The 26,018-nt window shown below is 41.9% G+C and overlaps 1 protein-coding gene across 2 annotated transcripts in view; it reads right to left on the bottom strand.

The window, feature by feature from the left end:
- LOC147018340 (A disintegrin and metalloproteinase with thrombospondin motifs 9-like) overlaps positions 1-26,018 on the bottom strand; it is a 179,035-nt gene that overhangs the window by 27,565 nt on the left and 125,452 nt on the right. For both annotated transcript variants that reach the window (XM_085897894.1, XM_085897896.1), the window contains exons 25-27: positions 18,678-18,845; positions 18,024-18,269; positions 16,190-16,351 (exon numbers count right to left, since the gene is read on the bottom strand). In XM_085897894.1, coding sequence (XP_085754020.1) covers positions 16,190-16,351; positions 18,024-18,269; positions 18,678-18,845 — 576 coding nt within the window. The remainder of the gene's footprint in view (positions 1-16,189; positions 16,352-18,023; positions 18,270-18,677; positions 18,846-26,018) is intronic.

The raw sequence follows: 26,018 nt of genomic DNA, 5'->3' as shown, positions 1-26,018 counted from the left end.
GTCTGTCAACGATCGCAGACCGTGCATACAACTTGTGGCCAGCGTAGCGGAACGTGTGAGTCATACGCCGGCATACGTCGTGAAATTTCAAGCATGAAAAAATTTGAGGACAACCAAAAAGTACAACGTATAAAGCCAACGTACAACGACGTATGGCAGTGTTTTTCAGCGTGCTCTCAATGTTATCAAAACTTACCCATAACGTATTCAACGTGTGCCAGCGTTTTAGAAAAAAAATTCAAAAATCGGCATACGTTGGCTAAAACGTCAAGGTGTGACCGGGCCTTTATACCACATTTAAAAAATGTCAATCTTCCTTTCCTTCTTTTTCACTGTCAATGACTCATGTTCATAGATTGCAACTGGAAATATCGGAGCATTCACAAGCCTCCTCTTGATTTGTATCATCATCATATATATATATATATATATATATATATATATATATATATATATATATATATATATATATATATATATATATATATATATATATAGATATATTGCAGATCTTTGTCAGTCCTGACATTGATGTTCTCTCAAACACTAACCGTCTATTAATTTCTCCTCCATATTCTCCATTCCCTCCAATCTTAGAACCCAAGAAGAGTAAACTTTCCTTTATTTCCACTTGATTGTCTCCGAATCTGAACACACAGATCTTCTCAGTTGACAAGATTTTCATCTCTTTCGATGATGAATCAGAAAAAAAAGATCTGGAAAAATAAATATGTGACAATACAAATCAGTGTTTGAAGAAATTAAATGAAACACAAAGGTCCACAGAATCAAAAAAACCCCAATTATTTGGATGTTATTATCTTGAGTTTTAATTAATAAACAAAGAACTGAACATGGTTTTTAATTCCAATTTTTTTTTGAGGTGTTACAGTTAAAAAAGCAACCCCGTCGGGTACCGCCCCTAAAAATTCCAGATAAACTGCCATGACGTCATCGAGGGAAAGATTGTCAGCACGCAACAGATAATGGTCGCACAACTCACTTCAGACTCATCAGCAAGTGAATTTGACAAATAATTTTCTGATCAAGAATCCCCAGATTATGACGATAGTCAAAATCATTATGTAGAAGGTGCTGTCAGACCGTACAATGTATGAATCCGAGGTGAAGATAACGTCATGTGAGTGGCGGGGCCAATCGAGTGTTTTTTGGGGGACAGGGCCAATCAAACGTAAAATGGCACCAAATAACATTAAAATCTTCCTTTTAGGATATCTATTCTTGAAAAAAAGCTAAGTGAAGTCAAAACTATTAATTAAACCAAACATGATTTTCTGATTCTGTGGACCTTTAAATAAAGACAAGCTTTTTCACTTTCCTTATTCACTGTCTGCAGCAATTTCATCAAGTCCTCTTTATTTTGTCAACAGAGTGGTCAAGTCAGCACACCTAAAGGCCCGGTCACACCTTGACGTTTTAGCCAACGTATGCCGATTTTGAATTGTTTTTCTAAAACGCTGGCACACGTTGAATACGTTATGGGTAAGTTTTGATAACATTGAGAGCACGCTGAAAAACACTGCCATACGTCGTTGTACGCTGGCTTTAAACGTTGTACATTTTGGTTGTCCTCAAATTTTTTCATGCTTGAAATTTCACGACGTATGCCGGCGTATGACTCACACGTTCCGCTACGCTGGCCACAAGTTGTATGCACGGTCTGCGATCGTTGACAGACGTCAACACATGCTACTTGTAAGTTAATCATAAGTTGAGACACGCCGAGGTAATGTTTAGCGTACCCGAAACTTATTTCTAACCTATGATTAACGTGTTGTTGGCACGTTACGCGATCGTTGCCACACGTCGACAGACGTTACTTTTAAGTTACTCATAGGCTGAAAGACGTCGGTATAATGGATCGTCCTTGCGTCAGCATCCACGGCCACGGCCAGGACACTTATTTGCAGCATTCTTCAAACTTTTCTTCGGCATGACGAGGATGTTCACACTTCGATGTCTAGCTTGGCTATGATTCCAATTGTCCATCGGCAGCGTCTATTTAAAATAGTCGAGTTTGAGCGTTTTAACACGTTCAGAAGAAACGCTTCAAATTTCCAAACCCCAGCGTCAAAAAGCAAAGGCGAGTGACAGCAATTTAAATCGTTCATTGTAAACAATGAAAATGGTTGAGTGGTACCGTTTAAAAGTTGTTGAGTGTAAAAAAAAATCCAATTGTTGAGCGCAAGCGGCTACTTTCAATAGTGGGGTTTGAGCGATTTAACACGTTCAATAGAAACAATTAAAATTTCCGAGCGCCAGCGTCAAAAAACAAAGGCAAGTGACAGCAATTTAAATCGTTCATTGTAAACAATGAAAATAGCTGAGTGGTACCGTTTAAAAGTCATTGAGTGAAAAAAAAATCCAATTGTTGAGCGCAAGCGTCTACTTTCAATAGTGGAGATGCAGCCATTTAAATCGTTGAGTGGCAGCCTATGAATACCAAACTCCACGTCACCGGCAAAGATAAACTGCCGCACGATATGGATAAGTTAGACTATCGTTGGGAATAGTTTGTGAACGCCGGCTTCACGATAATTATTCGTTGGTATATCGTATCTATAAGTAATCAAAGCGCTCTATGCACATTATTAGTTCATTGTGCATTTGTCCAATCTGTTATGAATAGACCTAAATCGTAAAAACAAGCTATAGCTCATTGTTGAAAAAGCCCCATAAAAAATTTGCCGCGAAGAACTTCGAACAATGGTGAAAAGATATCTTCTACCCGTGGACACGCGGACGCAAGGACGATCCATCATAACCCACACCCTCCCCCTCACACTCACCTACTACTGCCAACATCAACAAACTACTACTAATACTAATACTAATACTGATACTGATATTGTTACTGCTGACATGGACATCGACTCAAAAAGGACTCGAAAACACTGTTGGGTTCCCCTTTTATGAACACCATTTTTATATACCAATTCCCAAAACCGCTGGGAACACGTCTTTATATGGCAGTTGTAAGCTTGAAACACGTTCATTTATTTTTTTTTGTCGACCAGAAGACGTCATTGGAATACGTCGACATACGTCGATGTGTGTTGGGACTACGTAAAGAATTGGTTCAAAGCACGTCAAACATAAGTTAGAAATAAGTTTCGCGTAAAAAAGACATTACCGTGACGTGTTTCGACTTATGAGTAGCTTATAAGTAGCCTTTGTGGACGTGTGTAAGCGTCCACATATCGTGTGTACAACTTATCCCCATCGCATGCGGAACGTGTGTCATACGCCGAGTACGTCCAAAATTTTGAACGTTTAAAATTTCTTGACGTACTCTACTTACTACGACGTATGATAGCGTACTTTAGCGTTCTACTCACGTATACCAAACTTACTCATACCGTATTTGACGTGCCCCAATGTTTTAGACACATTTTTCTTAGGTCGGCATACGCTGGCAAGATCGCCAAGGTGTGACCGCGATGTTGACACTTCCATTTCTACGGCAGTTATGATTCGAATCATTGTGCGTCAGCCTTTTAATAGGCTACGTCACGACATCGTCGGCGATGCGTGCAACGCGCTATGCCGAAGTTAGACTATCGTTGGGCATCGGTTGTGTAGGCCGACAACAGGTTCAGCATTCGTTGGTATAAGTTATCTATAACACAACGAAACGTTCTGTGTCCATTACTAATATGTTATGCATATGAAGAGAAGGGACCCCTGTTTAACCTCTCTTGCAATTCCATACCACGAGCAGAGTACCCGCTCTACGGGCAATCTTGTTCCAAGCATGCAACACATCCTGCTGACACATTCATTTGGGCGGTGTATAGACAACTGGCAGCTCTGTGTTGGCAAAAAAAAAAAATCCGTGAACTTATGCTCATGAAGCAAAAACATACCTTCAACTTCTAATTCAAAACTCCTCACTGCACTGGAAAACGTGGGGACAGGAACACTGTACTGTAAATGGTGGAGACTTGTAATACCCTCCTCCACCTGGAAGCAGCACTACACGATACATATTCACATGGAGAATTTGCATCTCTTCCCCCTCCCTCCCAAGACCACCGGCAAAGATAAAAATACCCCAACACATTAATTGGGGTCATGCTGATCCTATGTTGCAAGTCTGGATGGAATCGGCCCACAACTGTAGAAGTAGCACAAGAAACGAACACGCAAACACTGGCCCGTGAATTATAGTGAGTATAAGGGAAGAAAGGGGGAAGTGATTGTGAATTTAACGTTCTATCTTTATTTACTTTTAACATTGTTCTCAACAAACGGGGACAGGAACAACGCAGGCATCATAAGCTGAATGGCCTTCTGTGTTCTTTGTGTATATTTGTGTGACGTTTTTAAGAATAGGTAGAAATGGGGAGGGGATGACTGAGAGTTGGGGGTGAGGTTGCATGGAGTTGGAAGAGGGAGATTGAGATGTTGGGAAGGGTGGGGGGGAGGGGGGATTGAGGACTTGAGGTTGGAAGGGGGGTTGAGTACTTGGGGTTTGGGGTGGTTGAGGACTTGAAGAAGAAAGGGGGAGGGGATGACAGAGTTTGGTTGGGGGAGGGAGGGCAGAGAGGGGACAGAGATGGGATTGAGGGGTTTGAGGCTTTTGAAGGTTGGGGGGGGAGGGTTGGGTTGAGGACATTGGGTTGGGAGGGGGTTTAAGGATTTGAAGAAAGGGAGAGGGGAGCACAGAGTTTGGGTGTGGTATGGTAGGAGAGGCAGAGAGAGAGAGTAGACAGAGTTGGGAGGGGGTTGAGGACATGGGAATGTGTGTGGGTGTGTGTGGATGAGGGGGAGGGGAAGGGGGGTTAGGGACCTGAAATCACATTTTACACTATGCAGATTTCCATTGGTCCCACATAGTCCCGTTGGGTTTTCTTGTGTCCTTGGCGTCTTTTGTATCTTGTGGGTCTTCAGGGTCTTTTTTGTCTTTCGTGTCTTCAGGATATTTTCAGTAGTCTTCTGGGTCTTTGGGTCATTTTTGGGTTGTTGGGGTCTTTTGGGTGTTCAGGGAGGGTCTTTTCGGTGTTTTTGGTCTTTTGGATCTTCTTGGTCTTCAGGGTCTTTTCAGACTTTATATATTTTGGGTCTTCAGGGTCTTTTAGGTCTTTGGGGTATTTTGGATCTTCAGGGTCTTTTAGGTCTTTTGGGTCTTTGGGGTCTTTTGGGTCATTTGGATATTTTGGGTCCTCCGGGTCTTTTGGGTACTCAGGGTCATTTGGGTCCTCGGGGTCGTTTGGGTCTTCTGGGTCCTCGGGGGTAGGGTGGGGGTCTTTTGGGTCCTCTGGGTACTTTAGGTTAAGTATTTCAGGTACAATTGTGGGTGACGTCAGGTCAGTTGTCCAACCAATGGGCGAAGAGCGGATATACATACATACATACAACATATATATATATATATATATATATATATATATATATATATATATATATATATATATATATATATATATATATAATGTCTTCCCATCTTCTGTTCTTATTGTAGCCTCTCATTTAATGTACAGCCTTCTTATCAGACAAATCACCTTCTCCGACATCCCAATTTCTCTCAGCATAATCCATATCAATTCATGATCAACACAAATGAAGGCTTTGATACCTATCTACGTATATAAAAACTAAAAGCATGGTCCGTGAAGCTGTCCGGGAAGCTGTGTGACTCTTTGCCTATTAATCTATTACGCACTTACGTACTATTGGAATGTACTTTTCGACGCTTTAGACCATTGGATCTTAACCTGGGGGGGGGGGGGGGGTGAGTAATTTCCAGACGGGGCACGAGCCCGGAGAAAAAAGTAGGAATTTCTCTAATTATTTTTGGAATTCTCTTCACAAGTGTTTGCATCATATCGTGATGAACAGAAAACAAAAACAAAAGTATCGCCCTTAATAATTTTCGTTTTCTATTCGCTGCAAGGCCTACTACCATTGTCTGTGTTAAAATTAATTTTAAAATTAAAAAAACATTTTTTTTCACAGATTTGCAGTACCCATTTCAAACTAAATCATTCGCAATGAGTGCAAAAAAGCGGAAGTATCTTGAGGAATATATTCGATTTGGATTTGTATCCCTCCACAAGGGTGACACAGAGGTACCCCAGTGGGTAATATGCTACAAGACTCTGAGCAATGATGGTATGCGGCCCACACGCTTGGAACGCCACTTGAAGACAATGCATCCTGCTCTAGCTGCCAAACCCAAGGCATTCTTTGAACCAAAAAGGCAGTCCTTGAAGCAAACTGAGATGGACAGCAGTTGAGCATTTCGGCAACAGACTTCAAGGGTTGTTGAGGCTTCTGATGAGATCACCATGTTGATTGCAAAGAGCAAAAAGAGCCATAACATGGAGAGACTCTCATAAAACCAAGTGTACTGCGTGCAGCAGAGCTCGTTCTGGGGAAGGATCGTGCAAACAAGCTTTCCCAAATCTCTATCAAATGATACCATCAAGGGAAGGATCGATGAAATGTCTCAAGACATCAAATATAAAGTTCTCGACCAAGTAAGAGCTTCTCCTGTATTTGCCATCCAGCTGGACAAAACGACTGATGTTGCTCAGTGTTCTCAGCTACTGATGTATGCTTGTTTCGTGTCAGGCAATAGTGTAAAAGAGGAAATGCTCTTCTGCCATCCTATGGAAAGTTATACAACAGCAACAGATATTTTTAAGTGGTATCAAACTTCTTCCAGGAAAATCAACTTTCGTGGGACTCGCTGGTAGGGGTGTGTACTGATGGAGCTCCGGCCGTGCTTGGTTTGAAATCTGGTTTCATAACAACAGTGAAAGAAAAAAGTCTATCTGCTACAGGTACGCATTGCATCCTTCATCGTGAAGCCTTAGCATCCAGAACTCTACCTGCTGAAATGAGGGATGTCATGAACCTGGCTATCAAGGTAGTCAACTTCATCAAAGCTGGGGCGTTAAACAGTCATCTCTTCAAACAGCTGTATGTGGATATGGATTCTGAACATCAAGCCTTGCTTTTCCACACAAACGTACGATAACTTTCAAAGTGAAACACGCTTGGACGGCTTTATGAACTACGACACGAAGTGGCAACATTTCTAGATTCACAGCAGAAAGCAGATCTCCATGACAAGTTCCAGTCTGAAGGATTTTTGCTATCTCTGCTATCTAACTGGTGGACATCTTTAAAGTGCTGAATGCAATCATCCTCAAACTCCAAGGGAAAAACATCAACATAATCATGCACCATGACATCATTCGAGCCTTCATGGCCAAGCTCGACCTCTGGAAATGTCGAATTCAGGATGGAAATACAGCCAGTTTTGCCAACTTGGATTCTGCTCTCATTCACAGTTACCTTGATTTTGAGTTAAAGAAACAAATACTGTAATTACTCATCTGACTGAATTGAAAGCAGAATTCATCAGATACTTTCAGGATATGGATGAGAAGTGCGAAGCCTGGAAATTCATGAGGAACCCATTTCAATGTGAAGTAGCTGATATTTCAGACGAAGTTCAAGAGGAGTTTTTTGAGTTAAAGTTCAACTCCTCGGCTGAAGAAGACTTCAAAAAACTGGATCTAGAGACGTTCTTGGTCACGTACCTTCCTGTTTACCCTTTGATCTCACATCAAGCTCTTCGGATTCTGACAATGTTTGGATCAATGTATCTTTGTGAAGCTGCATTTTCCACGCTCATTGCTGTCAAGACCAAGTACAGAAACAAGCTGAGCATTGAAGGGGACTTGAGTTCGACCACGCAATTCGTGGTGCAGCCTTCTTATCAGACATATCACATGGCATTCGACCACACATTCAACCACGCATTCGACCACACATTCAACCACGCATTCGACCACGCATTCAAGATCTGTTCGCGAAGAAGCAATATCAAGTATCTCATTAAATGTCATCATTAAATATGCTGTGTATTGGATTCGTTATATATGCCAGATATCCCTTATTGTCGGGTTTTCCGTGTGTGTGTGTGTGTGTGTGTGTGTGTGTGTGTGTGTGTGTGTGTGTGTGTGTGTGTGTGTGTGTGTGTGTCTGCAACGCGAGGCTCCACAGCACGAACCAGCAAACCGATTTCGAAGAAACTTTGCCAACATGTGCAATGTGTTGGGAATGTGTGCGTTTGAATTTTGTTGCCTAGCAACCACCCGTTGCTGTGCAGCGGCCGAAAAACCGCGTACGGTATTTTCAATACTTGTCCTTCAGTTTTGAATGTGGAGAAACGAGACTTCGGAATTAAACACTTCGAGATATTTAGAAAATTATACTCGAGCCGATTTTTGATTGAGGTTTTATTTTTCAAATGGTAGTCCTTCAAAAATCGGGTGTCTATTTACCGTCATTTTTTTATGAGGGGCTGAGGAAAGTGGGCGGAGCTTAGGGAAAGTGGACATGGTTGATGATAAGTTGGAGTGGCGTAGGAAAGTGGGCGTGGCTTATGGAAAGTGGGCGTGGCTTATGAAAAATATTGTGTGGCTCAGGAGGTGTGGTCAAACAAGAGCATCGAGAGAAGTTTATCGGGTTTTCCGTGTGTGTGCGTGTGTGTGTGGGTGTGGGTGTGTGTGTGTGTGTGTGTGTGTATGTGTGTGTGTGTGTGTGTGTGTGTGTGTGTGTGTGTGTGTGTGTGTGTGTGTGTGTGTGTGTGTGTGCAACGCGAAGCTCCACAGCACAAACCAACAAACCGATTATTTTTCAAATGGCAGTCCTTCAAAAATAGGGTGTCCATTTACCGTCATTTTTTATGAGGAGTGCCAGTTGGCAAAATACGCAATAGGAAAAATCTTGCCAGGCAGAGGAACAATTGTATGTGAACCAATACGTCTTGGCAATGAATCTTCGTCGGTGGATCGGTCAGAATGAAAAGCATCGTATCCAGCGCTTCGATCCTAGCGAATCCCTCGTCGCCTCCTGGCTTGTATGAGTGTTGCTTATTCAGAATTCTTTGTTCAATAAAAAGACTAACAAGACGCATTTTTTCAGTTTTTCCTTTTAATTCAGGAGGGATTTTTAATCATTTGATTGAAGATGTGAGACGGGGGGGGGGGGGGGGTTGGAGGCGTGGCGGCAAGGACCAACGAGTAGGGGGGGCGTGGTGGTAAAAAGGTAAAGAACCGCTGCTTTAGACTTCTGAGACCCCTTCAACCGCTGAAGACCCTTCAAGACCCCCAAGAACGTTCAGACCCCTCAAGACCCCTAAAGTACCCAAAAGTCACCGAGCACCCAAAAGACACCGAATACCCAAAAGACTCAAAAGTCACCGAGGACCCAAAAGACCCAAAAGACTCTGAGGACCCAAAAGACACTGAGGACCCAAAAGATCCTGAAGACCCCAAAGTGAATCAGCCCACTGACTGCAACAAAGACCCAGAGGACCAAAAAGACCCCAAGGACCCTTTAGACCCTTCACACCCTTCAGACAGCTTAGACCCTTGACCATTTGGATCACTTGGACCTTTTTGTATTTTCAAATAATTACAATATCACCAATATTACCAATACTTTTGTACAAAAGAAATGTTTGCATTCCGATTGGTGCAAATAATGACAACACAGCAAATCTGTGACATTTGTGACACAGAGGCGAGCATAGCGAGCCAATCCACACGAGTAACTTTCTCAACAGGCATTTCTCGCTCAAGAAGTCTCCTATTCTGTGTTGAATGATCTTTAGTAACATCTTGCTAGCACGTGAAATCAAGGCAATGGTTTGGTTATTTGAACATTCTCTTGGATCCCCTTTCTTTGGCAACCACCGACTGCAACCACTTTTAAGGCCATATACAATCTTGCTTCAGATGTGTGTACAGACAGCTGTTAAAATTTTGATTGCCTCCTCTCCAACCACTTTAAAGAGTTATATTGTAATTTCATCAGCACCTGGTGCTTTTCCATTTCCCAGCTCTTTCATGGCTCTACGTACCAAAAGGTTATGGACCGATTCAGACGAAACTTGATGGGCAGGTTGGGAATGTAACAAGGGCGAATTGATTCAATTTTGGCGAAGATCTGGATCCGGATTCTATCACCATGAGTTCTTGATCGTGTTCTCTTTCCTCAAAGGTTGCCATTTCGTTTGTATGGAGTTTCGCTGTTGTCTTTTTCTTTCATATTTCTTTCACCTGTGTTTCTTCTGTCAGATATTTTCCTGTTCTACTCTTCGGGACCCCAATCCTAGACAAATGCTTTCCTGTGATCTTTCTGATCTTTTCAAAAAGATCTCTTGTTTTTCTCGCTCTGTTTTCACTTTCTATCTCAATACATCCCTCTGCAATATTTATCTTCATCCTTCCAAGCTTGTCATTGGAAGAGGGCATTTAGCTGCTTCATGTCCTCTCTTGATGCACATTTGTTTTCATCTCTCTTCTTCTGTCTGCAATATTTATTGACTCTTTTGAAAGCCATTTAGTCTTCTTCTTTATGCTTACTTTTGGGATGTTGTTTTTGGCCTCTTCTTTACATCTGCCACGGAATGAGGATGGAGATAATGTTTTCACTCTTGTCTGTCTGTCTGTTTGTTTGTATGGAGTAGGGTAGCTCCAAAGGTTATGGTCTGATTTGGACGAAATTTGGTGGACATGTTGGGTGTGGAACAAGGACTAATTTATTCCATTTTGATGAAGATCTATATCCGGATCCAGATAAAAAAAATTATTAAAGTGATTCTTCACCATTGTGAGAAAGGACCAAAAACTACATATAGCACAATATGTCAAAAATTTGTGGAAAGATTTGGACGAATCTTGGTGAACAGGTTGGGTGTGCGACAAGGATGAATAGACTTGATTTTGGTGAAGATCCGAATCTGGATCTGGATACGAGAATTCAAGTGAGAGATGGTGCTACAAACGATGTACAGTACGATATTTCAAAAAGTTGTGGATGAGTTATGTATGACAATACTAGGTGGATGAGTTGGCTAGTTGGCGAGAACAAGCTGATTCGATTTTGGTTCAGGTCCGGATCCAGATCCGGCCTATCAGTGGGATATACCGTACAGTAAAACGTAAACTCTTCAGTCTGGTAGAGGTATGCACTCTATCAAGCGCTGTTCTCGATTATATATGTTTTTAAGGTCATATTGGGTCAGAGTTTTTGAGTTTTTCACCTTTCTCAATTGATTCATGGTTTTGCCACAAGGAGTTCATCAATGGTCCCACAGTCTGCACCTGGCAGACCATTGCCAGGTTCTACAGCATCCTCCATCTTATGTTGATCAGATTACTCATCATCATCATCATCATTTTACAGCCATTTCCATGCTTGCATGGATTAGCAGTGGTTTCTAATGGCTGCTTTCCAGGCTGCACAATCCCTTGCTAGCCCTCTTGTTAGGCTGGCCGGATAATCTTTAAGATCATCTTTCAACAACACATCCCATGTTTTCCTCGTAGGTCTCGAGCTCTCCTTCCATTCTCATTCATATTTATACACTGCTTCAAACAGTTGCCCGCTCCCATCCTTTCCACATGTCCGAACCATCTCAACCTTCCCCTATGCATAACCTCACTAATGCTTTCTATACCTAACCTATCTCTTAATTCTACAATTGATTTCCTTTCCTTCAGTGTCACATGACACATTCACTTCACCATTCTCATTTCATTTCGTTCACACCTCCGTTCATCCTCATTTTTGATCACCCATGTTTCACTGCCATACAACATCACGTTTCTAACACAAGATACATAAAGTTTTCCCTTCAATGTGAGAGAGGTCCTGCTTGATGTCACATATTTGTGGAGACGTATTTGTATTTGTGGTTTATCATATTTGTGGACAAACTACCGGAAATGTATCCCCCTTTTTCCCTTTGAAACAATGCCCCGACATTTGCAGATTCGACATTCGCGGCATTTTTCAGGAACGTATCCCCCACGAATGGCGGAGTCCAACAGAACTTCAAGTTTAATAAAATAATGGTTTTAAAGATCGTTTTAAAAATCTGAAAGTTTAGTGCTGTCGAAGCAGTCTGATAGACCAACCACCATTATGTACTGTAGCAAGATAACGTTGAGTCACAATTTAGGAGAGGGTGGCTTTATTGATCGCCATAAAAGGCAGCATCAATCAGCATCATACATATCCATAATCGGCGGTCTCTCCTTCACCCCGATACTGCACCCTCTCACATGTCACGCCCACTTCCCAGGGGCTGCGCTTGATAGCTCCTATTAGATACACCACCCTATAGAACTTGTCCGAGTTCTGCAAAAGTGGAGGTTCTTGGAAGTATTATGAAGGTGATCTGTGTTCTACAGTGTTCGAGTGTATAATTCAATTTATACAAATTACCCCCATGTGGGGGCGATGGTCATCTCTATAATGTTTTTTACTGTCATAATCGATGAACCGTTGCCAGATATCTCCTAAAATGACAAACTAGATAGGTTTTGAAAATGGCGACTTTCACAACTTTCGTGACCTCGTGACCTTGACCTCGAATCCGGGAAAAAAATATGTCGTTAGGTATCACTCATCGACCTCTACCCACATACCAAATTTCATCAAGATCGGAAGTAAAAAGTTTTCTTTGTACCGGGAGGTGTTTTTGACCATCTTCCAGGTTACGTGGCGGCCAAACGGGACGGAAATTCAAAAATCTGTCCGGTTAGATACAAGATAATATTTTTTACTATCATAATCAATGAACAGTTGCCGAATATCTTGTAGAATGGCAGATTAGATAGGTTTTGAAAATGGCGATTTTTATAACTTACGTGACTTCGTGACCTTGACCCTGACCTTGAACCGGGACAAAAGTTATATCGTTGTGCAACACTTATCGACCTCTACCCACATACCAAGTTTCATCAAGATCGGAAAGAAAAATTGTTGACAGACGTACGGACAGACATTTGGTCCGGCTTTATTAGGTCATCTTGGTAGAGATGACCTAATAAAGGATTAAAGAGGTTTAAAGGCGGATAAATAGATGAATTCCGGCTTTTACCACCGTTTTACCAAGTGTCGATTACATCGCCCTATCGAACACATTACATTTGTGCCTTTTGTTTGTGTCCTTTATAATGTCCTTAAAAACAGTAAGTTTACCGTTTGGAATGATTTTCAATTTTGGTTGACTGCTGGACAGGCAGAGTAAAAAACATTATCTTGCTCCTCTCAGCACATGTGCAATTGGGACAAAATCAAAGCAAAAGTATGGCAAAATGGCAAACTTGTCTTCATATTTATGTTCAGATTAATGTTCAAAATGTAACATTCAGTTTAAATAAGTTGTTCCTCAATCATAAACTGAAAGGACAGATGGACGGACGGGCATGAACCAATTGCTTAACTCCGCTTTTCGCTTCGCATGCGTGGGGTAAATATTCTAGATGAAGCCTCACTAAATTCTTTTACAGCGTTAACACTACCTTTTTTGATTTATAATTTATTCCCCTACAAATACAGCCAAGACCCTGTTTATGTTACCTAAAGCTGCTTGGCACTGCCTTCCTACCCCCTGCATCTATTACCACCCCTCGATCCATCCAATGGGACCATACTCTGGACAGAGCGTCGGTGCTGCCAAAGCAGTCTCCTCTAAAACTGCCCCTTGCATTATCTAATCCATATCTTCATTATTCTTATCCATCCCCAGCAGCTTATATTTATTTATGTTAAGATGCATCTGCCAATCTTTTGCCAAAAACGATGAAATATATTGAGACTTTCCTGAATATGATCATCCCTCTCATTGCTGTCGACTTTACTTCCATATGCTTTGTGCCATCTGCACATTTACATAGCTGACTCATAACCCTCCTACCAAAAATCATTGATTTAAATTATCTATCTATAATTCCAGCAATCTCTGTGTGTCTGTGTGTGTGTGTGTGTGTGTGTGTGTGTGTGTGTGTGTGTGTGTGTGTGTGTGTGTGTGTCACCGTTGTTTCCCGACAACCACGGGTCCGATCTAATTGAAACTTGCCAGCTATATTGCTGTGGCCCTGAGTATGTGCCTTTTCAAGGTTTGATATTAATTGGACAAGTGCTTCCCAAGTTATGGCCATTTATTTACCAAACCAATGAAAGGACACGTTGCTGCGTAGGCGTGGCTGCATAGGCCGGTGCGCGGCCGGCCGACGATGACGTCACGTGCCGTGCCGGTTACGATGAGGATCGGTGCCTTAGTTACCGTGGCGTAGGAGTGGCAATGGTCAATGGAAGCGAATGTCATGGCAAGCAAAGACAGGGAGGTAAACTTGATTTTAATTTGGATTTTAATTAACTCTGTGTGTGTAAGTATCACAGCAGTTATTACTTCAATACAAGCGATAATTCGTGGAATACATGCGAACATTCCGTACGGCACGCACCACTTCCGGATAGTGATGACTTACTGTATTCTAATAATTTCTCGATTTCTTATGCACATTTATAGATAAACACAATGCCCCAATCCAGTCGTCGTTTACGAGAGCGAAGGAACGGCCTGTGTGTTTGTTTCTGGCTCGCGGTTTGAAAGTTTTTTTTTTGTTTGTTTGTTTTTGGGGTGCGGGGAGTGGGGGTTGCACGTACGGGCACGCACGTACGGGCATGCGAGAGCGAAGGAACGGCCTGTGTGGTTGTTGTTTCTGGCTCGCGGTTTGAAAGTTTATTTTTTTTTGCAAGTACGGCCACGCACGTACGGGCACGTACTAGTGAATAATAATGTTTATAGTACCGTACTGATTTCTTAGGTACTCCACTACTTACATCCTCCCAGCTAGACATCCTTCCATACACAGCCTCTGTTTGCTTCCTCTCACTAAGCCAGTTTCCATTCCAGTTACTTACCTGACCAGCTACTCCGCAAGCCCCTCACCTTAACCAACAACCTCCGACGTGGTATCTATCTATAATTCCAGCAATCTGTGTGTGTGTGTCTGTGTGTGTCTGTGTGTCTGTGTGTGTGTGTGTGTGTGTGTGTGTGTGTGTGTGTGTGTGTGTGTGTGTGACCGCTGTTTCTTGACAACCTCTGGTCCGATCTAATTGAAACTTGCCAGGTATGTTGCTGGGGACCCGAGGATGTGCCTTTTCAAGGTTTGATGTTAATCGGACAAGTGCTTCCCAAGTTATGGCCATTTATTTACCAAACCAATGACAAGACACGTTGTTGTGTGGGCGTGGCCGATGGGGGAAGGGAAGCTCAGCTGCGTTCGCCATTACGGGTTACAACGTTCGGGCTTCCGGAGAGTGATGACTTCGTGTATTCTAATAATTTCTCGATTTCTTATGCGCATTTATAGATAAACACAATGCCCCAAGTTATGATAGTTTTCATATTAGACGGTGCATAAATTTCGGTAACATCAGAGTGCTGGTATACTCCGAACCAGGAAGTAAGTTTTTTTCTCTCTCTTCTCTTTTTGTTTTTCCTTACCACGACATTGCGAAAAGGTAAAATACATTGGCGCTAATTGAATAATTGGGTATTAAAACTAAATTGCGAATAATCGTAACTGTGAATAATATGCAAACGTACGGGCACGCGAGAGCGCAGAAACGGCCTGTGTGGTTGTTTGTTGCTCGCGGTTTGAATATTTATTTATTAATTTTTATTTATTATTATTATTTTTTTATTTTACGGGCACGTCCTCGTATTATCAAATGCCTCATGAAAGTCAAGATATGCTATGTCATTCCCTCATCCACCCAGTCAGAAAATGCTTCATATAACTCCAATAAATTTGTTAAACAAGACCTCCCTTTGGTAAATCCATGCTGACTACCTTCAATTAGTTTGGAATTATTTAAAAGATTCCCCATCAATCCGTAATGTCTCCAACACTTTCCCCACAACTGAAGTCAAACTAACAGGTTTATAGTCCTCCAATTCCTCTCTGGATACTTTCTTAAATAATGGTGTTACATTTATTCATGAAATAATGATAATCAAGCCAATTACAATTAATTGTGCATTCTATCATTGCTTGTACAGCACCAAAAGGGGATTTCGTGAGATAGCATCTTGTTAAGAATAGGAAAATTTAACAAGTTAAATGTTTGCATCATCATTTCACAGAAATTCTGAGATAAATGTTTTCAGTTAAAACAGGAGAGAACTCGTTCATAATGTTTGCTGTATTCATACAAGCAGATTTGTTGAAACTAATCTGACATTCAGTGAAATCTTTAGAACAAAAGCTGCAAATATAATGTACAGTAACTGCATTCAGTGAGGTGGAAGTCCATACTCTGTACCAAAATTCAAAGAACTAACCTCACTCCATGAACCGTAGTTCCAGTGGGGACATGGGCCTGCCTGGCAGATACGAATCTCTTCGGGTTGCTCAGCTTCGGGACAGTGATGAGCAATCCGGCCGGCCTTGTCCTGGCAAACAACTACGCGTTGTTGGAACCCTCCCACGCAGGTGCTCGAGCACTGCACACGTAACATATAAACAAGTGCACACAGAGAACACAGTTGTCAATTTAATGCTTGGCACACTTCACACATGCAACACAAATCAAATGTTCTTCACATATATCGAAGGTACAAATATAAGACAAAAATCTTTCGAATGACATGTTGCTCAAAAAAGCACCTGTCATTTCAGCTTTAAAACAAAAGCATTTCCCACCACGTGTAATGATATGTTGTTGTTATTCTTACTATTAATGACTATTATTTTTGTTATATAATTATTAAATGATTATCATACTACTGTATACATAATTTGAGACCAGACTTGAAGGCGTAATGGATAGAGCATCTGTTCTGGGTCTGGGAGGTCTGTTTTTCAAACCGCAGCCGAGTGATACCAAAGACTTTAATCATGGTACAAGCTGCTTCCTTGCTTGGCATTCAGCATTTAAAAGGATAGAGCACAGACAGAAAATGCTGGGAAGGCAATGGAAAATTACCCAGTATAACCCTTGCCAAGTAACTGCTTCAGCAGCACCAACGCTCTATGAAGAGTACGGTACATCAAATCAAAATATATAACTTGAGAAGGGTCTGTCTGTCTTTAAATTCTCAATGTAAATGTGTAACGTATGCGCTCTACCGAGTGCCATTCTAACGATGAATGTATTATGCCAAGAAGGTGCGGAGACAGCCGATGACCTGTCAGAAACGTTTTCATCGGTGAGTATTCAATTGGACAGGTTTCCACTCCGTCTCAGGGTGATGCCAAAGAATCCCTCAGTTGGACGTTGGTAAATTATGATTTACAAAAAAAAGACCTTGGCAAATTGTGATTGCTTGTTTATGCAATTGCTTATGATCTGATATGATTAAGGCATTGTTAAATCTGATGATCTGTTACGTTGCTTTGTAATGCAATTATAATTCAGTGATGAAATCCAAAAGCATTAACAAACAACAACAAACAAAAAAACAACCAATAAAGTGATGAAATTATACGAAACATTTACAAATGTTATCAAATTGGTTGTTGCCATTCAGATTCAACATTGATGAACAATTTTCTTGCAGCTAATCGGGTTTATTTTATCACTCATTTATTGGAAAAGCATAGGCCGACCCTCCAATTCTGGAGACTGCTTTGATGGTCGAAGTGCACCTTAAATGAGTGCATCTTACTGTTGCTACTTATCCTGGCCACGTTTCAAGCTCCGACATGGATCATTGGTCCATAGTAGGAGATGGGGTGCCACAGCCCCCCACCCCTCAACAACCCCTTCTGCCCCGCCCCCACTCCATTCGGCACTTAAGACTTTGTGGAGATAGTTAGGGGAGGAATGTGGAATTTGGCCAACGTTCCAGTGACAATAATCTATCATGTCCATGAGCAATCAATACTGGCAGATGTATTTTCAGCTTAACATTCCAGCCAAAGAACGGTACACTCATTGATGCAATGTTCTGCTTGTGAGACACCAGTTCAACAGTTTATAGTCAGGTTTAGAGTCAAACCCAGATGAGGAAAATTAATGGCAAGTCAACAACCTCTGTGCCATCCTGTTGGACTTGTATGAGGATTTCCAACATCAACAAAAAGTCCAAATTTAAGTTTAGATATTTGTTTTCTCATTGAAAATGAAAATGTTAATCCTATCACTTGGAATAAAAAGTTAAAGCTTGCTCTTACCGCCCCCCAGGGTCCGGTTCTCCACTGCCTAAAGCCGAGTCTGCCAGGCTCTGCTTCACCTCCAGAATCATCGAAGGGTGGTTGTGCAAAGTCATGGTGCGGTGACAGGCAAGGAGGACCAGAGCAGTCACGAGAGCGAACTGGCTTGTCCTCCCTGGAACACTCACTTTCATCCAGAGGGCGATGTGCCGCGCTGAGGCATTGTACCTGGCGGGTAACTTGTCCTTGTCCACAGCTGGCTGAGCACTGTAGAACAAGTGGTTCAAAGAAGAGAATATATGGTGTTGTGGGATTTTGTTCATTCACCCATTATCTGCCTTCCTACCCCCTGTATCTCTTCGCTTTCTGGTTCTACAAGATCTCAGATCTTTCTGATTCTACAAGATAACTCAGAGCAGCTGTGGGAATAAAGTCTCAACTTAAGAATATGATGATTCTCCTTTTATCATGCAATTCCACAGCTGTTTCCCAGCCGTGCATTCTTTTTCACTGTAAAAAGACTTTTGTCCGAAACATCGTTCATTTTCATTGACGGCAAAAGTTTTTCATTATTTTTCATGCCTTTCAACAAAAGGGTTGCCAATTCAGGGATAACAACGACTCTTGAGCTTGTTAAATGGTAAAGGCATAAATCACCACATGATATCATCTCACCGGAGACCATTCGCCAGCTTGCCAGCGGCCACACGGAGCCACCATGCAGACCTCTGTCTCAGACGGTCGCTGCATGTGGGCACACTGGGTCTCACTGGCCACACCACCATGTGGATCACGGCAGCTTACATAGCGCTTGCGAGAACCTTCTCCACAGCTTGCCGTACACTTACATGAACACACAAACAAAGAGATTTCCACACTCAAAAAATCGTTTCAATATTTACCTCCACCACCGAAGGTGGATGGAGTTATGTTTTCACCCCTATCTGTCTATCTGTCTGTCTGTTTATGAACCGGTATCTCAAAAAGTTGTTGACGGATTCGGACAAAACTTGGTGGGCACGCTGGGCGCGGGACAAAAAATAATTGATTCAATTTTGATGAAGAGCTGAATTCGGATCCAGATCTGGTCATTTTTAAGTGATTTTTCACCACTCGGAGATAGCGCTAAACTAATATGAAGCAAGATATCTGAATAAGTTAAGGACAGATTCGGACGAAACTTGGTGGACAGGTTTGGTGTGTGACAAGGACAAATTGATTCGATTTTAGTGAAAATCCGGATGCGAGATTTTTTTTAATTATTGAAGTGATTCTTCACCATTGAGAGATGGGGCCCAAAAAACGATAGATAGCATATGACATTTCAAAAATTTATTGGGCTCGATATGTTCCACTGGATCAGGCATTACGTGGTGGAGGTATGCGCTCTACTGGTGCCCTTCTAGTTTGTAATGTAACCATGACAGTGTATTTGTAGGTAGGATTATGTGTTCGATGCTGTCCTTGTATTGAATATTTGGATTCTCTTTTGAGTTTCTCCTTATTTGTTTTAGCTTTTTCATTAATGTGGTTGGAAAAAGAAAAACACATCAAAGGTTGTTTGTTCTATTTGATCACTCTACTGTCTCCATCTGACCTCCTATCCCAATCAATAGCATGCCAGAATCTATCTTCTTCTGGCCTCTGATAACTGTACAGATTTTGTTTTTTGCCATTCCTTGCTTTTAGCAGGCATACTCTTATGTGGAAGGGGTGATTGTGGGGGGGGGGGGGGTCGTAGCTATACTGTGGTAAGTGTAGTATGGTCCGTGTGTTTCAAGTAGGTTATATTGCCATGTAACAGGGATCTGTCAGAGTAAGTCGTTTGTTACACGAGATGCTGAGGGGGTGGTGTATGTAATTTATAGACAGGGTACACAGAATATTAATTATGGATGCGTAAATACCTCTTCTTTGGAGACGGGGCAAGGTGTGGACTTCTCATCACAGAAGCACAAGTATCACGTGTGCAACTCAGAAAATTACGATCGCTCTGGCCAGTGTATGCCAGCCATGGCGAAGCAGTGGGTTGTGGGGCCTGGAAGAAAAGATGTACTTTTATTTTAATTGGGACTAGCCCCATGGGTGGCACCTGAGAGGATGACTCTGTCCACGAGGAGAAGATCGCGTGGGAGGAAGTTGAGCAAGTGGTCTACTGAGGAGCTTGAGGCAGAAATTCTTGTGGTTCGCTCTGCAGAAGTTTTGGTATAGACCCAAGCTGGTATCACCCTGCCTTTAGAGAGAAGAGAGATGTCTGCACTTGGAGGAGGAGGAGGAAGAATAAGTGGGGATCAAGAGGCCTCGTTGGGGAAAAGGACAAAGACGACCACGTGGTCTGGTTGAAGGCCTATTCATCGCTGGCCCTGCTCATGGCTGCTTTACTTTGTCTTTGGACACCGTCGTCACTGGCTCTCATCTCGCTCCTGGTTTCCAAAGCAGACTGCATCGAGTCCTGCGTCCACCCTGTGCATCAGAGACAAAGGGAAGTCCCGCTTGCATTGTTATTGTCTTTTTGTACGAGTGTGATCTGTGGTACCCAGTGGGTTAGGCTTTGCATTTTATTTCTCACCATCGTGTCTAAGTTTGCATATCCCCGTTCTCCTCTTTGCGTCGTTTGACTTGATTGATTTGTTCCACTTATGATGGCGCCTCGTTGACCCTCTTCCCTGTACTTTGGTTTTCAAATAAACCCTTTAAAAGGTAAGAAAAACCTGTTTCAGCCATCTGCTTTTCGTGCAAGTGCCGTCAATTTTGGCTCATTTGGGCGACCTTGGGGAACGTTAGAGTCGACTAATTATTGAATGCAGTGCCATGAAAGACCATTTGGACCATCTCTCGGGACAAAAGGTCCCGACACTGAGAAATCCTATATTAACGGGAACTCGGACACGACAATACCTTCGATTATGTCAGAGTTTTGGGATGATGATGTAACATGGACATGGTGGTCTGGATGGCTTTTCCCGACACTGTTGAAGTTTTCTTTTATTTATTCAACCTTGTGTTTCTTCACCTGCATCTCTGTAGCTTGTGGTCAAGCACTGAATATGGGCGACTCATGTGGAGTGAACATGTGTTGTGTGTTGAGATTTAAAAAATAAATAGCAGAGGGACTGTGGCGGTAGAGTGACGTCTGTTATGCGGGATTTAAGGGAGACTTTTTCGAGAGGCAAATGAGAGAAAGCAAAGGACCCAACTAAACAATAAACGGCTGTGCCAACAAGGCTGATGAATCCCACTGGTTATTTTTCCACTTTTTAAAACTCACTCCATGTGAGACTTTGGAAGGGTTGGCCTGTTTGGCATTCTCATCTGAGCATGTAGCTTATGATGCTGGGATTACAGGTTCACCTCTGGTATAGTGTTTTTTTTTACTTGTCCATTATCCCCTAATATTCTTGTAATTCATGAAAAAGTATACCGATGTCTCAAAATCTCTTTACATTATCCTACATGTCGTACATGAGTAACTACAAACTCATCCATGAGTCTTCGACTGGCTCTGTAGAAAGAAGAATGATCTCTACACATTTTTAAGCAAGATGATTTATTGTGCTTTTCTTTCCAGGTGAAACTTTGGCAGATTACATTCTATGAAAGAATTTCATCACTGTGTGATCAGGTCGGCACTACGAGGGTGCGATGAATGTTGTTGGAGCGCAAAAGCAGATCCAGATGCATTAGCGCAGGGTGGCAGATGAAGGCCACAGAAGGAACTGTTAGGATCAGAAAGTGTCAGAGAATGAGGGTGGGGGTCAGCGGAAGGAAGCACTCTTTGGGAAGATAACGTATTTGGGTGAAAGACCAACTTTGGGGTTGAAGTAAGAATGTCAAAGAGGTGAGTGGTTGATATAAAGGGGAACCTGAATATCAAAAGGCACCTGTCTAGTGGTTTGCCGAGAATGATATACTTACTGTATCATCACATATTGTTTGGTTTGATCTTGTGGTGAGTGAATTGAGTATGATAAATTAAACAGGTATGTGTTGATGAAACGGTTGGGATGAGCCGCTGTAATATTATTTAGATTATTTGTATTATTATTCGACTTTCCTGGATATGGCAAACACTTTATGGGAGCCTTTTAGAAAATGGATGATATTGTTTGCCTTGCTTGCCAAGTGTGGTACAAAAGAATATAGTTCAAGCACTCATCATGTAAATGAGCTTGACGATATGGGGATAGAAAAAAATATCAATAATCAAATAAAATAGGTTAGAATTTAAAAAAAAGATAATGAATACGCTATGATAGAATATGATCGCTAAATTCATCACAGAATTAGAGGTCTGCATGGGCGGCAAAAGAAGGCAAAACAAATAAAGACTGGAAGGGCACTCAGGAGAGTACATACCTCCGTCCCGTAATGCCTGATTCACGACAAGATATCATTTTCAATACAATTTTGAAATTTCGTGCTATACATTATTTTTGAGCCCTATCTCTCAACGGTGAAGAATCATTTCAAAAATTATCAGATCCAGATCCGGATCTGGATCTTCACCAAAATTGAATCAGTTTTGTCCTCGTCACACAAACAATTTCATCCAGATCCGTCCACAACTTTTTGAGATATCTTCTACACAAACAGACAAACAAACAAGAAGAAGACGTCATGCAGAGCACGACACTTGCAAAATCGATAAAACAAATTTGACCTCAAAAATAATTTGTGGTTGAATTCAATGACCAAATATAAATCCTCTTCAAATTTCAAGTGAATCGGATGAAAATTGAGGATTTTAGAAATCTGAACAAACTTGTTAACCTTTGGCCAATGTTGAAATGTTGACCTTTTGACCTCAAAAACAATACACTTCTTCCTTATGATAAACTCTACCACGTGGTGAAGTTTCATGCAGATCGGTTTAAAATTGTGACCTGCAGGCGACAGACAGATGGACTAACAAAATCGACTGCCCAATATACTTGAAAAAATCTTCGATTTTGCAATAAAAAAACAGACTGAAACGGGTGAAAACATAACCTGCTTCACCTTCAGTGCCAGAGGTAAAAATACCAAGTCCAAACCATTTAAAATACCTTAAATTGTAGTTGATCTGCCGTAAATAAAAGGAGTTTATGTTTCAGCCTTTACTCTTTGTCAGAACAAGGAAAAGAGAGAATGGGGGCAGGTATTGATGCGTAATAAATTCCCAAAATGACATCATCACTGACGTGCTGGGAATGGGGAATGACGATTGGACAGAGGTGTGGGTGTTATATATGACGTATTGCCCAGAGAAGTAATGTCAAGTGATGACTTGATGGAGGCAGGATAAGGAGAGGAAAAAGAGGAAGAGAAGGAAGGGAGGTGTAATGAGACGTCAATGAAAGTGAGGAGGGGGGGGGGAGAGAGAAGAGTGGGTGAAGATGGGGGAGGGGAAGGTGGGGAACATGAAAGAAGAAGAGGAAGTGGAACACGAGGGGGGAGGAAGGATATGGATAGAAAAAGTAAAAGGGGTAGGTGTGGAGGATGAACATGTACAGGTATAATTAAGAGAAATAATTTTTAGCAGCGTCTTGCATAGTGAACGCTGCTCATAGAGAGCTCGGCATTCTTCTTCTTCTTCTTGTGAAGACAAAACCTTAATCTCTCGGACTCGGCTCTTGTACATACACGATCCGGATCACCTTAAATACTGAGCACATGTACACATCCTCACATAGATGGTGCCTTTTGAGAGCGTCTATCATGAACTTTTAAATATATTTGGACATTTGCTTTAAAGTTTCGAAAAGTTCACGTTACTATTTAAAGATTATTCCATTTATCGTATTGTAATTTCGTAAATACACTATTTATTTCGTAAATACACTATCTATATCGTAAATACATTATGACGGGTCTCACTATTGGCTTAATCAAGGCACGTGACCAAATATCGGAAGTTGTTTTATATATATATATATTTTTTTTTTTAGCCAACAAAACCTTTAGGACGCTGCTCTTGGCCACATTTGTCCTTGTTTTTTGTTCAAACCATTTGGAAAAGGTGTATCAAGTTTGTGGATGAAATGCTGTTCTTAATGTTTCCGGGAGTCATTGCTGCCTTGGTGGAGTATCAAACCACAGACAGACATGTGATGAATATCATGTTTTGTCTGGTTGAAGTGACGAGAGACCGGTTTATGAACATCATCATTATTGGTTCTACCATTGTTGAGGTGTTCTCCAAAGTGGTCTACAAGCCATTGTCCAGTTTACCTATGTAATTCTTTTGCAAAGTGAGCATAAAATACAGCAAAATTACTTTGAAGGTGGTACAGGCGAAATGATCTTTGAGAATGGTGGTGTGCTCTGGTCCTGATGTTGATTAAAAAAAATAATCACAGGGATTACAATGAATATGCAAACATAAGGTTGAATAAAACTTCATTTTCCACATAAACATCTTTGCCAGGTCTTCCTGGCAAAGGTCAAAGAAACACGACGTGGCCAAAAGTATGTGGACACCTGCTCGTCCAACATCTCATTCCAAAATCATGGCCATTAATATGGAGTTGGTCCCGCTTTGCTGCTAGAATAGCCTCCACTCTTCTGGGAAGGCTTTCCACTAGATGTCGGAACATTGCTGCATGGATTTGATTCCATTCAGCCACAAGAACACGAGTGAGGTCGGGCACTGATGTTGGGTGATTAGGTCTGGCTTGCAGTCGGCGTTCCAATTCATCCCAAAGGTGTTCATTGGAGTTGAGGTCAGGGCTGTGTGTAAGCCAGTCAAGTTCTTCCACACCGATCTCGACAAACCATTTCTGTATGGACCTCGCATTGTGCATGGGGGCATTGTCATGCTGAAACAGGAAAGGGCCTTCCTTAAACTGTTTCCACAAAGTTGGAAGCACAGAATCATCTAGAATGTCATTGTGTGCTGTTGCGTTAAGATTTCCCTTCACTGGAACTTGGGGGCCAAGCCTGAACCATGACAAACAGCCCCAGATCATTATTCCTCCTCCGCCAAACTTTACAGTTGGTACTATGCATTCGGGCAGGTAGCGTTCTCCTGGCATCCGCCAAACCCAGATTCGTCCGCTGGACTGCCAGATGGTGAAGCGTGATTCATCACTCCGGAGAACGTGTTTCCACTGCTCCAGAGTCCAATGGCAGTGAGCTTTACATCACTCCAGCCGACGCTTGACATTGCGCATTGTGATCTTCGGCTTGTGTGCGGCTGCTCGGCCATGGAAACCTATTTCATGAAGCTCTTGACAAACAGTGCTTGTGCTGATGTTGCCTCCAGAGGCAGTTTGGAATTCAGTAGTGAGTGTTGCCACTGCCGACAGACGATTTTTCCATGCGACATGCTTCAGCACTCGGTAGTCCCGTTCTGTGAGCTTGTGTGACTTACGACTTCACGGCTGAGCGGTTGTTGCTCCGAGACGTTTCCACTTCACAATAACAGCACTTACAGTTGACCTGGGCAGCTCTAGCAGGGCAGAAATTTGATGAACTAACTTGTTGGAAAGGTGGCATCCTATGACGGTGCCACGTTGAAAGTCACCGAGCTCTTCAGTACAGCCCATACTACTGTCAATGTTTGGCTATGGAGATTGCATGGCTGTGTGCTTGATTTTATACACCTGTCAGCAATGGGTGTGGCTGAAATAACCAAATCCACTAATTAGAAGGGGTGTCCACATACTTTTGGCCATATATCTCCAGTCCCTGACCAAGTAAAAAGTTTTGGTGTGACCTGAGGCTGAATTAAAGGTGATTGCATTTTATTAACACAAGATCGTTTTTGTATCCAATGTCATGCAATGCTGAATGGGACCCCACCAGTATGCATTTCAAAGTTTGGTACATCTGCAAACCAATTTCAGCTTCATGAAAGTCAGAGTATTTAGTCAACACAACCTTCCCTACAACTATCCAAGCCGTAAAGAAAACCCAGAAGTGTAGTGGATATGTGTAATTGTCACGCTGTGATATTACACTTGTGTTTCATCCAACTACCTTTCATTGTCGAGGCTTTTTCTTTTTCTAAGTGACTTTTTATGAATGATACCCTTG

Source organism: Eptatretus burgeri, chromosome 10 (assembly GCF_056783735.1).
Source record: "Eptatretus burgeri isolate ZD-2024b chromosome 10, Ebu_testis_v1, whole genome shotgun sequence".
Classification (NCBI taxonomy): Eukaryota; Metazoa; Chordata; class Myxini; order Myxiniformes; family Myxinidae; genus Eptatretus; species Eptatretus burgeri.
Note: the sequence above shows the minus strand (reverse complement) of the source record. Positions and strands in the feature narration are given on the sequence as shown.